The sequence below is a fragment of the Ischnura elegans genome, chromosome X (genome assembly GCF_921293095.1).
Source record: "Ischnura elegans chromosome X, ioIscEleg1.1, whole genome shotgun sequence".
NCBI lineage: Eukaryota > Metazoa > Arthropoda > Insecta > Odonata > Coenagrionidae > Ischnura > Ischnura elegans.
The window spans coordinates 4036758-4053457 of NC_060259.1; the positions used below are offsets into that span (position 1 = coordinate 4036758).

At 41.7% G+C, this 16700-nt stretch overlaps 2 protein-coding genes across 4 annotated transcripts in view; one reads left to right on the top strand and one right to left on the bottom strand.

Annotated features, from left to right (window-relative positions):
• LOC124171680 (protein GDAP2 homolog) overlaps positions 1-16700 on the top strand; it is a 424204-nt gene that overhangs the window by 190781 nt on the left and 216723 nt on the right. The gene's annotated exons all lie outside the window — the stretch shown is intronic.
• On the bottom strand, positions 5505-6464 carry LOC124170572. Its single transcript, XM_046549371.1, has one exon. It carries the CDS (start codon positions 6462-6464, stop codon positions 5505-5507), a length of 960 nt encoding a protein of 319 aa, XP_046405327.1.

Here is a 16700-nt window from a genome sequence, read left to right on the forward strand (position 1 = left end):
TAGCAAGCAAGTGAACATCACATAATTCCAATCGAGGAATGCTAAGTGTTCTCAAAGGGGAAACTTTAGTTTTTGCCTGAATTAATTTCACTGTAAACACTGATCCTGAGCATTCACTATCAGTACGCAGGTAAAAAACTGCTGCATAAGCAGATTTAGACGCATCAGCAAATCCATGCAATTGCAAGGTATTGTTAGAATTACTAAAACCCAACCATCTTGGAATTTTGACGTTAGAAACTTGAGATAATTTACTATAAAATGTTTGCCATTAATCAGCATCAGATTGGCATAAATCTTCATCCCAACCTTTTTTAATCAGCCAAAGCTTTTGCAAAAATATTTTTGCTAAAATTACAATTGGAGCGAGCCAGCCCAATGGATCAAATAACTTGGCTGCGGCTGATAATACTCGTCTCTTTGTCCAGGGTTCAGAATATTGCTTGATTTTGACACTAAATTTGAAATAATCTTCATTCGGCTGCCAAGTAAGTCCTAATACAGCAAAGTCTGAATCATCCTCAAAGAGTAATTCTGGTTCACTGGCTAATAAGTCATTAGGCAGCTGTTCAATTAGGGCAGGAGCATTCGAAAGCCACTTGCGCAATGGAAATCCGCCCACCTTGCACAAGTTTATAACTTCCTGTTGTTTCAACAAAGCGGTTTGAATGTCATGACCTCCCGATAGCACATCATCCATGTAGGTTTCTTCACTAAGAATGATGGAGCCCAATGGAAAGTTAACAGCTTCATCCTTTGCCAGTTGCTTAATGACTCTATTAGCGATAAACGGACTACATTTTAATCCATATGTTGGTGTACAAAGGAGAAAAAATTTTACCTTCTCTAACGGATTAAATCTCCATAAAATAGTTTGAAGGTGTCTATCTGCCTCGTGTACTAATATTTGCCTATACATAATTTTAATATCTGCAGTAAAGGCATACCTGTATTTGCGCCATGCCGAAACCAAAGATACAATTCCTGGCAGCAAGTTAGGTCCTGCATACAGGCAATCGTTTAAGGAAAATCCTTGGTTTGTTTTGAGTGAACCGTTAAAAACTGTCCGCAATCGTGTAGTAGTACTACTTGCTTTAATGACACCATGGTGCGGAAGAAAAACATATTTTTCAAGGTTCACTTCAGATTCTGGAATACACTGCATGTGCCCAGAGACTAAATATTCTTGCATAAATTTACAATAGGATTGTTGAAAATCTAAGTCCCTTTTGAATTTATTTTCCATACGGAATAATAAATTCATTGACGGATGATAAGTATCTCCAAGTTGTTTTAATTTTTCAGATAATATTGGAAGTCTCACTACATAGCGTCCATCTGAATTCCGTGAGTAAGTAGATTTAGAATGACTTTCACAAGCCTGTTCTTCAGGAGTGAGAGAAACACTTACAGCATTAATCTCTTCCTGTAGCCAAAAACGCTGAAGAAGGGAGTCCACCGACATTTCGGAACTATGAAGTACTGTGGGTGTTGGCGTGGACTGGGAATAGTAAAAGTTTGTCTCACCGGAAATGATCCAACCCAAGGCCGTGGCTGTAGCAATGGGTTGATTCGGCTTTCCTTTAATGATATCTCCTTCCACCACTCTAGCATGCACGGCTGCTCCAAGAAGTAACTCGATTGGTGCATTCTGAGCGAAGTTAGGATCCGCTAACACCAAGTCCTTCAAGTGAGACCAATTGTTGACCCCGTATCGAGCGCCTGGTGTATAGGAAGTTACTCGGGGCACCACCAGCACCTCAGTTTTGCAGCTGAACGATGATGGAAACCTCGGCTTTATTGTAATGCTGGAAGCAGCTCTGCATGCCACATGTTTCCTTCCTCCAAGTCCACTAACTGTCACTGAAATTGATTGTTTATGTAATTTAAGTCTTTGACACAAAGATTCAGTTATAAAACTGGATTGAGCACACTGATCAAGTAGGGCTCGAGCAGGCACTACTTTTCCACTAGGGCCCTGTACGTTAACCCAAACAGTGGAAAGCAACACAAAATCAGATTTGCTGCTGACTTCTATATTCAAATGAACATTAGCGCTTGTAGATGCATCTAGTAGGGACGCAGGTTTTGATGAGTTTTCACCATCCCTTTTCTCACCACCATCGGTTAATCCTGAATTATTTAACTGAATATGTATTAACGTATGATGCCTTTTATGGCAGATTTGGCATCTCTTTTTTGATAGGCAATTGCGTAGCACATGATTACCTAAGCAATTCAAACAAAGCTCTTTTGATTCAACAAAGGTTTTGCGCTGCTCAGTAGTTTTGGCTCTAAACATTTCACAATAGGCCAGCCAATGATTGCGATTGCATAAAACACACAACGGTTCCCTTGATAATGTTCGTCCAGTTATATGTCAATTCTCGGTAATGGGAAAACCTCTTCTGTCATGTAATACCTTCCGTCGGAAAGGCACTCTGTTGCGAGCTCCAGGCGAATGACTAAATGAGCTAGGCCCCAGTTTACAGCTCTCGATATTGTCCAAGCTCATGATTTTAGTCTTAAGGAAGTTTTTTAGCATTTCATAATCAGGTGGAGTTGTTGACTCCTCTTATTTAATTTCCCACGCTCGACGTATTTGTGGGTCTAATCTCCTTTCGGTAATTATGACAATTAAATCATCCCAATGCCCTACTGGCCGTTGCAAAGCCTCAAGCGCTAGCAAAGGATTAACTGTGCCAGCATAAATACGGCGGAGTTCGGAGGCAGATTCATTTTTCATTGGCTTTAGATCTAATAAGGATGCGAGGTGGGCACTGATCGATCTTCTTGTATTTTCATAATAATCTTTCAATGACTGCCAAGCAAGCATGAAATTTTGTTCTGTCACTGGAATAGTACGAATGAAATCTGCAGCTTCACCAGATAGAGCACTTTTTAAGTACTGCAACTTTGTAACGTCCGAAATATCATTGCGATCCACAATTATTGATCTCATTAAGTCCCGGAATGTTTCCCAATCTCGGAAATCGCCAGAAAATTTAGGCAATTCTTCAATAGGCAATCTCACTTGTTGATCACACACTGAACGTGAAGGATTATTTTCCCGATCTATTTCACGAGTACTGGAACCCGTCTCCAGACAGATAAGAAATTCTTCAAATTCTCCCTTTCGCTGGAGATAAATTTCCTCGGCATAATCAAAAAAGTCTAAAGTGCAATACCCATGATTGGTATCGAAACGTTCACTTTCAGTCATTTGTTCATGACAATCTTTTATTTTTTGCCAATAGCTCTCAACATTCTCCAAGCGCACTTTACACGAGCCTCGGCTCATTTTCGTAGCACCTTCCTTTATAAAGTTAACAAAGGAATTATTAATTTTCTTTAAATAAGACTTCTGTTTCTCAAAAAAGCCTTCCATTTTTTAAAACCATGAATTCAATTTAATGACACTAAACTTATTCCCATAGGCAATAGATACGATGAGCAATAAGTTTCGATAATTTAAAATAAATTGAAACGATCTTACAGATTTTGGACGTCTTTCTTCTCGGGTTAATGATCGAGCCAGTCTGGAAAGTACACGATCCCCTTAGTGGGTTGATGAGTAAGCCAGCCTGGAATGCATGCGAGTCTCTTCGATGCGGTAGTCAGCTGATTTTCACATGGCGTGAAGTTCTGGGTGATTCACCAACGGCCTTGTTGCTTCGTTGTCTTCACTGCTGAGATCTGCCGTTGAATTCACTCCGAATGTAATAAGACTTTTAGTAGACCGCGATTAGTTTTAAAGCACCTATACCCGTTTTTCGATTGATATGAATAGCACAATTAAAAGATGATTCGGCTCACGAGGGTTCAGCAGAGATGAAGAGCCGGGGATTTCAATGAAACCATGATCATGCGTTCCCGGAATCGAGAATATTTCGAATTATATCCCAATCCGGCCCGAAGGACCAAAAAATGTGGGATAAATGATAGGCTACGAAAGTAGTTTTAAAACAGGTATATTCTTAGAGAGGTGGTAGGCCACCTGCACCCGAGCGCGTCCAGTACGAGACTGACTGCTTTCAGGGCGAAGCCGAAGTCACCAGTTGACTCACAGTCGAGCCGCGCCGTCGACCGGTCAACTACGGCGATACAATCGATTACCTCTACCTTTTCAAACACTATGTGTCTATCTTTTAATGATCGTCGCGTCGGCAAATACAATCTTCCGTCTTAATTTTAGTGCACTTTCAACTTTTGTATAGTTTTCCACGATAGGTCGATTATTTTCCATATATTCTCATTTTTATCGTAATTTTGTTTACCTCTCCCTTGGGCTACAACCTTGTCGCGGTGGAAAGGCTTGCGCGTTCCTACGGCATCTAAAGCTACACTGGCGGGATAAATTTGCAATTATCCCCTGAAGGGCCACCCATGCCATTTAGGTCGAGGGGTAGGAACTAGACGTAAGGTAGTCCGTGATGGTGTCACGTAAAAAACACTGTTGAAATGTCCGTCACGGTACCTTCGGAAAGCATTCGACGTCTTTCAAACCAGTCTCTCGGTCCAGAAATGTCGTCAAATTCCCTGCATTTGCGGAGTAATCATTAAATTGATATAAAATGGTAATCAACGCAGCTGCTCATCTCGATGCATCGTTAATTAGTGCATATAGTTCTTTGGTACTTCGTAAATAGCTTTAGGTGGTAACATCGTAATTTAGTACTTGAATTTTTTGCATGAGTGGATTTTGTCGATCCCAGGAAGAAGCATCAAATACATATAGTGTACTACGGGGGAAAAGAGTATCACAACAGAGTTAGTGTCGCCACCATCGCTTCGCAGGAGAATGGATTCCCTTTCTAACGGTATATAATCCTTGGAATGAGATGAGGGAAATTCAAATACGGTCCTTTTCAGCCACCAAGGTCATGATGGTGACTTTGCCTGCCTCGGACCGAGGCTCGAACGTATTTCGTACTCCTCTCTAGAATGTTGGTGCATTCGATATCCTTAGGAATTGTACCTTCCTTTTACCCGATCTCTCCCTCGAACCCTCCTTTCCGTTCGTTCTTCGCACTTTGGCACTCGTTCTAAAATTCACTTAAAGCCCATCTCCACTTCCTCATTTTCTCGTCTCTGAAAATTTACGGGATAAATATTCGCTTGACGTAATCTGCAAGGCAACAATGACGAGGAGCGATTTTGAGCATCAGGAATTACTATTGTAGCAGGCGTTAGGATTGTCTGCTAGCAATGATAAAGCACTGTAGTGGTTTGGACGATGTTTATTGATCCGTTCCAATTTCCAGACTGACCTGCCGGCCGAAAGGCCGCAGTATTTTTTCTATGGGTGCACTTCCAGAATCTTCTATGTTAATGTTCTTGAACATGAAAGAAATTTCTAGAAAAGAAATTTTAGAACGCGAAAAATCAATAAATAATTACACTCTCCGGCAGGGGGAATGGACCCCGGACCGCCCGCTTGGGAGGCGACCGCGCTACCGCTGGGCTGGCTGGCCTGTTGAGGAGAAGCGATGATGGAGCGCGGTTTATGTTGCCTCCGGGCGAGCGGTGTGGCGGCGAGGCAGGAGGTGCGGCCGCCACACTACTCCCCCCGTGGAAAGACAGCTGGCGTGGTAGCGTACAGGTGAACAAAGAGTCCGACCCGAGCGCGTCGTTGGAGGGGGGGCGGCAGAGGTATCCGCGGGCGAAGGCGACGTCCCGGTCGATGGCGCGGAAGATGGTTTTCCGGAGGTCGGTTCAGAAGGTCTCGATGTCCTTTCTTGAAAATCGTCGGACTGGAGAATGTGCGCAGGCTTAAGTCGGTCGATGGAGACGACTGTTGGTTTCCCGTTGATGTTGATGGTGAATGTTTTCTCGCTGCGGGTGATGACTGGATATGGCCCTAGATATGGTGGCTGGAAGGCCGTCTGAACTGCGTCTTGTCGCAGCAAGACGTACGGCTTCGTGGCCAGAGCTTTGTGAACAAAGATTTTCCGGCTGTTGGAATGATGAGTCGCAGGAGTTGGTCTTACTTCTGACATGTGAGCACGCAGTCGAGAGACTAGATATGCAGAATCGAGGTTTGCTGGAGAGTCGGTGAAGAAATCGCCCGGGAGACGTAGTTGCTCTCCATAGAGGAGTTCCGCTGGTGAAGTATTCAGGTTTTCGCGCCAGGTGGTGCGGAGTCCGAGGAGAACCATGGGCAGTGCGTCGATCCAGGACTCTGAGGAATGTGCCATCAGTGCTGTCTTGAGAGGGCGGTGCCAACGTTCTAGCATTCCATCGGCCTGAGGATGGTAGCTTGTGGTAGGCTGAAGAGCAATGCCCAGGGTGGCGCAGAGCTTTTTGAAGAGTCCTGATTCGAACTGGCGTCCTCGATCGCAGGTGAGGCGTTTTGGACAACCGTTGTGGGCGACCCAACCTAGGATAAAACCTCGGCAGACGGATTCTGCAGTGATGTCGGCGAGAGGCTCTGCTGTCGGCCAACGTGAAAAGCGGTCGATCATCGTGAGATAATATCGGAACCCAGAGGCGTAAGGCAGAGGTCCGACGATATCGACGTGGACGTGGTCGAAACGTGCTTTAGGTATGGTGAAGTTAGCCAGAGGAGACAATACGTGACGATGCACTTTGGATCGCTGGCATGGAAGGCAATTGCGAACCTAAGTGCGACAGTCCTTGGACATGTACGGCCAAACGTAGCTGTTGGATATGTTTTGAAGAGTGGAGTTGGAACCGGGATGGTCAAGACTGTGGACTTGATCAAAGACACGTCGATGGAACGGTGGTGTGATATAGGGTCGAGGCGTGTCCTTAGATGTGTCACACCAGAGTTTGACGGTTGTCCCAGGAATTGGCATTTGAGAAAGCTTGAGTGATGCACCGCTGTCGAGGAGTCCACGAAGTTCTTCGTCGGTGTCCTGCGAACGGGACAAGGCGACGATGTCGGTGTAGAGGTGCTGACAGATTCCACTCTTGACAGGCAGTCGGCGACGACATTGTTCTGGCCGGAGACGTGGCGTACGTCAGTTGTGAATTGAGTGATGAACTGCAGGTGTTTGAACTGACGTGGTGAGCAGATGTCAGCGTTCTTGGTGCGATGGCTGAAGGCGAAAGTCGATGGTTTGTGGTCCGTAAAAATGGCGAAGTCGCGGGCTTCTACCATGTTACGGAAGTGTTTCACTGCCTGATACATCGCGTAGAGTTCTTTGTCATAGGTGCTCCACATACGTTGCGACGGATTTGGTTTCCGTGAAAAGAAGGCGAGCGGTTGCCAGTTGTCACCTGAGCGTTGTTGCAAAGCAGCACCAATCGCGGTCTGGCTGGCGTCGACGAAGAGGGCCAGGGAAGCTTCAGGGTCCGGGTGAGCTAGAATGGTAGCCCAGGCGAGACCGGTTTTGGATTCTTGGAAGCTGTGAAGAAGGTCCTGAGTCCAGGTGATTGGCGTGCGGTGATGGAGCGCGGTTTATTTTGCCTCCGGGAAAGCGGTGTGGCGGCGAGGCAGGAGGTGCGGCCACCACACTATAAATGCAATGGTCAACAAAAAAAACTTTTTTCTGCCCTAGAGACGTTGTTGGGTGTTGCTAATGGTGATTTACGTCCCGATTCCAAATCTGGTCCCAGATGTTTTCTATCACGTCTAGTTTCTTTAGGACAAACGAATAACATAAGGTTTCAAGGATATTTAAGCAAATAAATCGTGGTTTTAAAATATGTGAAGAAATGGTTACTTTCATAGGATTTTCTCGTATATTTAGCATCTAGTTAGTCCCTATTCAGTGTCCATCAGTAATCTGCTAACATGCTGCTGAAATTTCCTTGGTACTATTTTTCAAAATGTAAAAAATCTTGGTCGAAACGCTCACTGTGTTCATCTCTAGCAGCGCTGAGGTTTGGTGGAAAAAGGCAGGGTTTGAGTCGAGAAAATAAATTTTTAAATCTGTATAGCAGCCCATTTTTTGGTACGATATAATTATATTAATATAGCCACCAGATCGTGATTATTTTCAGCCATAATATTTCCTAAAAAATGTTCAGATCATTTCTGAATGCGTTCCACGAGTTGACCTCAATTACTGTTGAAACTCCGAATCCTTCAGCGCTTCCCAATCTGAGACCCAATACAAACTCCTTCTTTGATCTTTGCGTCACTTAATTGAAGGAATTTTAAACACCAAACAAGCACCATTTTTGTCCATATCTTTCACAAAGTTTAAAAAAGTCCTTATTTAATATGCAGAGGTGAAAAAGGAATATCTTTTGGATCGACGACATTTTTGGATCCAGGAACGAGTTCTTTATGTTCCTTACAATTTTTCATTCAAGTAATAATTTTTTCTCTCTGAGTCTCTGATATCCCACTCGCAGATAAAGGAACAACATTTCGTATAGCAAAGCTGTAAGCCTAGTAAAATTGCAATTACTTTTAAGTGGCCACAAATTTTCCATTTATATTTTTGGTAATGATTTTTTTCTTAAAGTAACTGCATATTCTCTTAAGATCCTTTCATTCAGTTTCATGAGTTAACAGTATTAATGGGAGCTCATAGCTATTATGTAAGAGATTAGCCTTTAAAATAACCTAGAAGGAATAAATGAACAAACGCTAATCATCTGTGTTGGATTCAAAATTAAGAGTATCCACATGAGAGAGAACGTCATTCCAAAAAGCAAATGGTTTTCTGGAGAAAATATCAAATCAAATCGTCATGGCGAGATCGAGACATCAAAAGTTTCGCATTTGGATCCAGCAATTTCCAACCCTTTAATCGTGGTCCTAAGATTTCATCCTGCTTTTTAGAAAAATTTTAATCGTGCACTAGATCATTTAAATCCTCTTGCGTTATGGAATGAGGTCCATCAGATGTATTCGGTCCAAAATTTGGGTCCTCCGAGTTTCCGAATCCTTCCTTATCACGTTCTTGATTACTTTCTGAATCTTCGCTAAGATCTATTGATTCCGGCACTTGTAACTTTTCGGAGTGAGGGAACGGTAGTATCGCTGATTCAAAGTTGTCTGGGTATTTTACTGTGTGTTTTGACTTCGGTGTGATTCCTTTCATTTTTTCAACAAAAATAACAATCTGAAAAAAGATCTGCCAAATCATGTGGATGGAAAATTTCTTATGACGTTTTCCATTTGTCCAAGAAGCCTTACACTGGTGCCACACAACTCATGGGGAGCCCATCCTTTATCTTGGCCACCCAACTTGCAGTCAAAATAAAGCTTATAACACTGTCTGAAAAAGGGAGCAATTTTCCACCTTTGAGACTTAAAAATAATTTCTCCGTATACATAACAAAAGTCATCAGGTTAGTTCACGCACTATCTAGGCCTGATTAAAGCTAAGCCACTTCTCAGCGATTACATAGTCATAAGCTGTAATTTCCTGCGGGCAACAAAATTCTCAAACTCTCTTCAGAGAAAACGCTGTCTTCACGCGCTGACAGCTGGTCACATTCTGATGTGAAGTGGCAGCTAAGTCAGCATTGCTTTGAACAAAAAGATGGGATACTTCAATTTAAAACTATTTTGACAGAATAGGAAGGCATGACTTTGTTGGGAAACGTGTTTTGGCAGTAAAGTTTTATTCTCACATTCTCATGCTATCACGATGTATCAATAAATTAAATTACTTACACTTTCGTAAAAGCAAAACCATACATTAAGCTGTCGTAAAGAAAGTAGATGCGATAGAAAGAATCTAATCACAGATTCGGAATCAGCGCGAAAAATACGTCTATGACCACTCAACAACGTCTCTAGAACAAAATCTATGATGACCAGTGATGCCTATACAATTATCATTTTAAAAGTTTTTGCTGCGTCACATGCGACTGAAAATTCCCTCAATGATATATGCATTTGATTGCTACGAATGTAATTGACGATACATAATTTTTCGAGGCAAATTCCATAAATCGTAAAACAAAATTAAAATTTTATTTTTTTCCTAGCTAGTGACAAAAAACTTTTTTGCAATTTGATACCTCACTTTCTACTCAATTTATTTGAAAACTAATCATATATCATTGGTGGCAAATTAGTTTTGACAATATACAAGGATCAAATAAAATATCTAAATTAATGTGGACATAAAATGAAGGGCAAAAAATATACTCCAATGAATTCACACTTCATTTGGAGCAATATCTCTAATTTTATTAAATTCGAAATCTCAGCAGCACTTCGATGTATTATATGGGCATTTCCATGAAAATGTCAACTTTTTCTCTCAAATTAAAATTTAGGCTTGAAATATTTTACATCGATAAATCAACGGCTAAGTTATTGAATTTGGTGAAATCTCTATTTGAAACATTATTCAGAGCCTTGTTAAAAGTTTTCATGTAACACTTCTATTCACAAAGTTTTGAAGATGTTATAAATCACATGCTGAGGAGGTTGACCTGGAAGTAATTCCGTCACATGTTAATTTTTGGCATATTTTGAAGGTATTTCGATAATTAATTTTGTTTCTGTGTATGAAAATCACCTTCGTAAATGTTTTATAATCATGCACAGAAGTTTTGCAATTTCTTTTTTTTTTAAATTTTACAATTTTATCGAAATATCCTCGTCCATAGTTTTCTCTGAAAGTAATAGGGTGGTTTCCTATTATTTTTTTATTGCCTAAATCGAAAGATTATTACTCCTGGAGTACGTATTTCGCGCTTTTAGATTTTTAAATGACGATATCTATTTTTCGCGATTAAATGAAAAGTGAAAATTTTCAAGCGCGCAAAAACGCGACGCGTGAGTAGGAAAGTCCGTGCGACGCATTTCTGGTTCCCCCTCTCTCCTTGTGAAGTGACCTTGATCGAGGCTCTGAGCGCTGATAGGACGCAGGATGCTAGCGGATAGCTGAGTACCTTGCTGAATGGTAGCGCTTGGCTTAAAAAAGGTTTATTAATACCTTATCAAACGAAGAAAACTTTCCGACCTTAGCCAGTTTTAATAGGTGATTATTAAGACATGTTTCCCTGAGCTCTGTGCCTCATGCATGCATTGGTAACCTCAGACGATGTATAACTCCTATCCTCTCGTGTAGAAACTAGGTCCCTGTGACGTCACGCGGAGTGGAATCGCATGGGCGCCAATCTGGCCTTTTTCAAATGAGGATAAAATTTGACCCTTGCCATTCGTCTCAACCGGTATTTCAAAAACCAAATAATTTGTGTATTATGAATACACTAATGGTGGGTAACGAATTGCAATCAATGCCTATCGTTTTCTTTGATGAAGGAAACTACCCTATTCCGTCACAAATGGAATTGCCCATATGTCAGCGTCAACATCTCCGGTTGTACACCTAGGTCCTAATCGGTCACTTCTCAGGTGGAGGTCTTCTCCGATTTTTCAATGCCTCATTACCCTCCCTGTTGCGTTTCTCCGAGTAGTACACGGTACTTAAATTTTTATTCATCCTTTGCTATGTTTCCGCTACTTTTAAGCCTGCCTCCAATACGCTGACTACTTCCCCCCTTTCGCTTGCTGACAACGGCATCTTAAATCAAGATGGGGACATATCCTTCTCTATCGAAAGAAAAGCGCGTTCTGGCAATGTGCTCGTTAGTCCTTCCGGAAAAGCTAGAACTTCTTCAAAATCAACTGCATTCAAGTACGTGGCCCGTAGAATCTGCTCGTTGACTGCCTTGTTTACCTTAAGAGAAAGCTTGCTATGGCTCGTAGCGGTTTTTGTCGTTTCGTTGAGATAGGCGCAGGAAAATTCAGAGGAGCGTTCCCAATGTGCGCACACGATGCCGTCGAATGTACCTCAATTCTACGGGGTCCATCGCGAGCCATGCTCTGGGTTGCGGGAGACTCAGTAGTTGGTCGCGTATTTGGACGACGAAGATAAGAAATGGTTTGCCTTGTTTGAATTTCCCTCACTGACCAAAGAATAACAACCCAGTGGAAAGGAAACCCACTATCCCGCGGAGCGATAGTGGCGGCACAAACTTTGTTGGAATACTTTTTTCCCACGCAGTACAATGACGCGTGTGCTCTAAAAAGTCAGCCAGAGGATATGTGGAGGGGAATGAGCGTGGAGACATGCTTTCATTGCCTTCTTTTTTTAATGGGCAATTTTTAGGTAGATAGCTCTGTATGTTTTCAGCTACTAGTCTGTCTTTTCATAATATTTTCACTGAGGAAAAGATATTAAAAAAATGTATCATTTCAAAGTATATCGGAGGAAATGAGGTCTATTTTAATACTTGAGGCAGTAGTTAACTAACTAACTAACTAAGCATAGCTTGATGGGGTTATTGCCCGGGAGCCGGCCATTTCACTGCTGCTGCAAGTGAAAGGGAGGTTCAAACTAGAATACCAATGAAGACTTTATGTATATTACGCGCAACAATCAAATGATATTGAGCGATCCTTTTTGTCTGACTAGGATGAGCTGAATATCGGCTAAAATGTGCATATATCTTTGGGTTCTGGATGAATACCAAGGAATGGCAAATTATCGAAATAATAGCAAATTTTCAATTTTTGTTTCTCCAAATAAAGTCCTTGTGTTTGAGTTTTGTAAATGTATCGTAGCCGTGGAATCATTATTTTTTCATAAATCATAATGGGTCATAATTCAATTCAATCATTGGAGGTGTGAAAATGAATGCCAAGTTAACCTCGACATCTTAGCTTCCTCTGTTCTTATAAATGGTGGCCGTTTGCGTTCAAGATTATTGCTTTACGAACCTGCCAAGGAATGTTTCCACCCGTCGCCATGGCAATGAGAGCGCTGTGAGGAGCGGAGATCTAATTTGGGTTCAGTCATGACGTTAGATAAGTCGGATTGAGATAAGATATCCGCTCCTGTGATAAAATTTGGACCTCACTATCAGATATTGCGTGGGCCGCCTTCCGCGACATGCATTTCCGAATGCTTTTGGCCACGATGCCCAGCTAGAGTTTAGCCACGTTTGATCAACGGGAAATGCTGCGTGACTACAGGATTTCTTTTCTCTTGTATTTTACATCTTAAAAGGTCTTATGGGATTGAAATGGAAGTGAAGACGAGATATGTTCGGTAGAATTTTTTCAATATAAGTATTAGCCGGGAGGAACCAAAATATCACATTTGACGTATTTCATACTTCTGAACGCCTCCAATAAATTGAGGTTTAGGCGTGGAGCACTTGAAAGATTGTATCAGGATGAAAATGGCATTTAAATATTATCTGGAGTGCGTAGGAATCTCTTGCTTAAATCGTCATTAATATTAGAGCTTGACGCAAGGCTGAGTAGTTACGATTATATGGTAATTGTTTATTCTGGGTATTATATTGTTTTCATTTGATTATTTCAAACTGGGTTTAAGTTCATGGGTGATTGTAAACTTGTATGTTACAAGTCGAGCTTTCTTCATGTACTTGAAATTGAAATATCGTTACTTACTTGATCTTTAAGATGTGGTGTTGGGAACGACTATTTCTTAGATTTAAATACGCTAAGCAGAGCTGTCAAATTAAATTTGCACCGCAGTTGTAAATGAAGTCGGTTTTACTTTAGTTTTAAAGTCATATTTATATGAAAGCGAGCGAGTTAGCACCTTAAATTATTTTACCATCGTAAGGATGGGAAATTAATATAGGACATATTCGTGTTTATTTTATACGTACAAGCGATATTTTCTACGGAATGAATACGAAGACTGACAAGTCTATGCTGTATATTTTGATGTTGCTTATGAATCTGCTGATCATAAAACATTAGTTGCGCGCTACAGGTTATGAATGAGTACGAAAATCAGGGCGGTGAAAACAATTCAGAGTATTTTTTACGAGAGCACTCGGAGAAAAATCGGGTATTTTGATTTGGCATTCGTGAAAAGGCAACACACTGAACTACCATCCAAATGCTTTGGAGACTCAGCAATGGATTTGATCATGCCATTCATTTTGTTGTTTCGATTTGAGTGACAGACAAATGCCAATGAGCGTGTCGAGTGGCTCCGCTCAATTCGGATGGCTCATCGTCCGCCACAGACAGAGCGGCAAAACACGCGCTGGAGCACGTACTCTCGCATGCAAATGTAATTGCTGAGGCACTTTGGAGAGCGAGGCTACGTCGAGGCTGCATCGGAACTCCATCGAGACTGCAGCCAGTGTGAGTTATTCCCATGGAGGTTGTCATATGGTGGAGGGGGCGCCACTGAGGGTTCCGTGCGGAGTGTGGTGCTTGGGTAGGATTCGCCTCGCCCACTTGGACCAAAACATTGACAATTCCATAAGGGTCTATGCTTACTATGTGATGAAATTTTTGGTCATAATTCGTTAATACATGAAAATAAACTATTGAACCCACACTGTAAACCTTTTGTTCATACTTCATGGGTAGGCTTTGCAAATTTGTCTCAAAAATGTTTTCCCATGGAAAAATTATAATCAATCACCACGGATACGTTCTACAGCCAGCTTAGCAAAAAATAAAATATTACGAGTGGAAAATAGTCATTTTCCTGCACTTATACTGGTATTTAATTTTTATAGCCAATGCAAATGCAGCAATTACAGTACAAAAGTATTATTTAAAGGATACCCCCACCAGTAAAGTGGCGAAAACAGAAAACAGAGTTTATACGTTAATAGAAGTATCGCGAATGATGGGAAAACTCCGATGACAATCACCGGCGAAATAATAATGATTATGGTGGCATTTTTCACTTATTGTAGTGCATTTTCAGAACAAAACTTAGCCACCTCAAAAGATCAGTCGGAGACTTAAGTCCAAAAATTGTCAAACTAAGATGGCGGAACTTTGAGCGCGCTGAAAACGGAAAACAGCGCCTCCAGTTTACTCCAACCTCCAACCATTTATTGCCACGGTCTTAAGCCGTGTCCCAATTGGCCATTTGGCTATGCCAATTCCAGGATTTAGCCATGACGCCATCTTGGAAGGATGTCCCAACTCGTTAGCCAGCATAAGGGAGGGAATTTAGGCAGCTAACGCGGCCGCCAGATTTAGGTATCGAGGAGTGCATCCTTCGCCCCACTTTTCCCATGATTCAAAGCGTGCAAATCGTCTTCAGGAAGAAATCAGAGGAATCAGAGAAAGGGCATCATGGCTGTCTACAAGGGATAGTACTTGTTTGCAAGTAGTGTTGATATTTTGAGACTTGTTCGAATAATTATTAATTTTTATTTTTTTTATAATAATGAAATTGCGTTAATAGAAGTGTAAGAATTATGGAGAAATTAGTTCAAGAGAAGGCGGCATTAATTTTAATGCTAATTAATGTTTATATGCTTCTTATATATGTATAAGTTATTATATAACTTTTTATATTGATCACATGTTATCTTTTGCTACCCTTTACTTTTTTAACGTGTTAAATAATGCTTATTGATGTTTATATGCTTCTAATATATACTTAATTATGTAACACTGTGTCTAAATTCTTATTTATGTAACACTTTTTTGTACATTAGGTTAACACCCGTAAGAATGAACAATTTTTATCATATGTTATTGGACAAAGTCCCGAAATTGGAATCGGAATAAGTAACAAAAATTAAAATCTATAGTGATTATAAGATGATACCGAAACCTGATTTATGTACGTAAACCATACTTTAAATATATTTTGAAAATAATTCCCTAGTCAGACGGTAACCGTTTTAATAGACTAAATAGACCTGTTCTTGATAATACAAAACTAGAAATTAAATTGCTAAAATATAAGAAATTCGAAAAAGTACTTGGTTGAGAGATGATTGAAATATTACAAACCAATTAAAAGGAATATACGCTAACATTTCGCCACAAACTTAGCTAAAACCTCTTTAACAAAACCATACGGAACTAAAAATACGAATTTGAAAGTATACCCCTACTTTACTATTACAAAAACAAAAAGGTTGTCTAAGATACTAAAATTATGATAAAATACTCTTCTCCGACATCTAATATTCAAAATCACTTGACACATCACATTTTAACAATTTAGGGTGAGTTTTGTTCATCATTTGTTCAAATCATTCCGAATATCTCTTGTTTTGCATTGGCCTAGTGCCCAGTAGATGGCAGCACCTGCGTAGGGATGTCCCAATTCATGCTCCCTTGTGGTTGGCTGCCCAGAATCTGGCTGGCTAAATACATTACGCCTAATGGCTAACGAGTTGGGACACGGCTTTAGAAGAAGAGGGGTTGGTTATTCCCGAGGCGAGCCAGGAGCGCAATGGCGGCGGAAACAAAAGATGAGAGCATGGCGGCGCGCCGCCGCGGCCCGCACCGCCGCGCTTCACCGCCGCGGCGCGCCGCGGCGGTGCGGAGGGAAGCGCTAGTCACCACTTGGACTGTTCTGGGATAAGGCGCGCGTGGCTGCGTCCATCCTTGATAACGACTCGACATCGACCGTTAGCGATGAGAAGCGGTCGAGGGGATTTCGATCTGTGTCGAACACGATCACAGCTGCGCGGGCTGCGAGACGACCGGCCCTGCGCGCCGCCTTCCCCCCAGCGCTTATTTATAGCGCGGTGCCTCATCTTTGAAGGCGCTGCTGCCGGCAGACACTGACGCACGGATCAAAACACTCCGAGCACGCCCTTGACTAATCTTTGGCCATATTGCATATCGCGTGCGCTTTTCGTTTCGTCCTACCCCTTCATTTCCCATCTTTCCTCTTTCCGAGCGGACGTCACGTCCGACGGGTTCTATTTCCGTTCGACCGGAAGGGAAGTGTTCCGGCAAAGAAGGAGCCTTTCTCTCCAAGGGTGGAATAGTTGCCGCGCTC

What these genes read in the sequence shown, in the direction of transcription:
- LOC124170572 (XM_046549371.1), bottom strand. Translation starts at nt 6,464, where the DNA reads ATGATCGACCGCTTTTCACGTTGGCCGACAGCAGAGCCTCTCGCCGAC.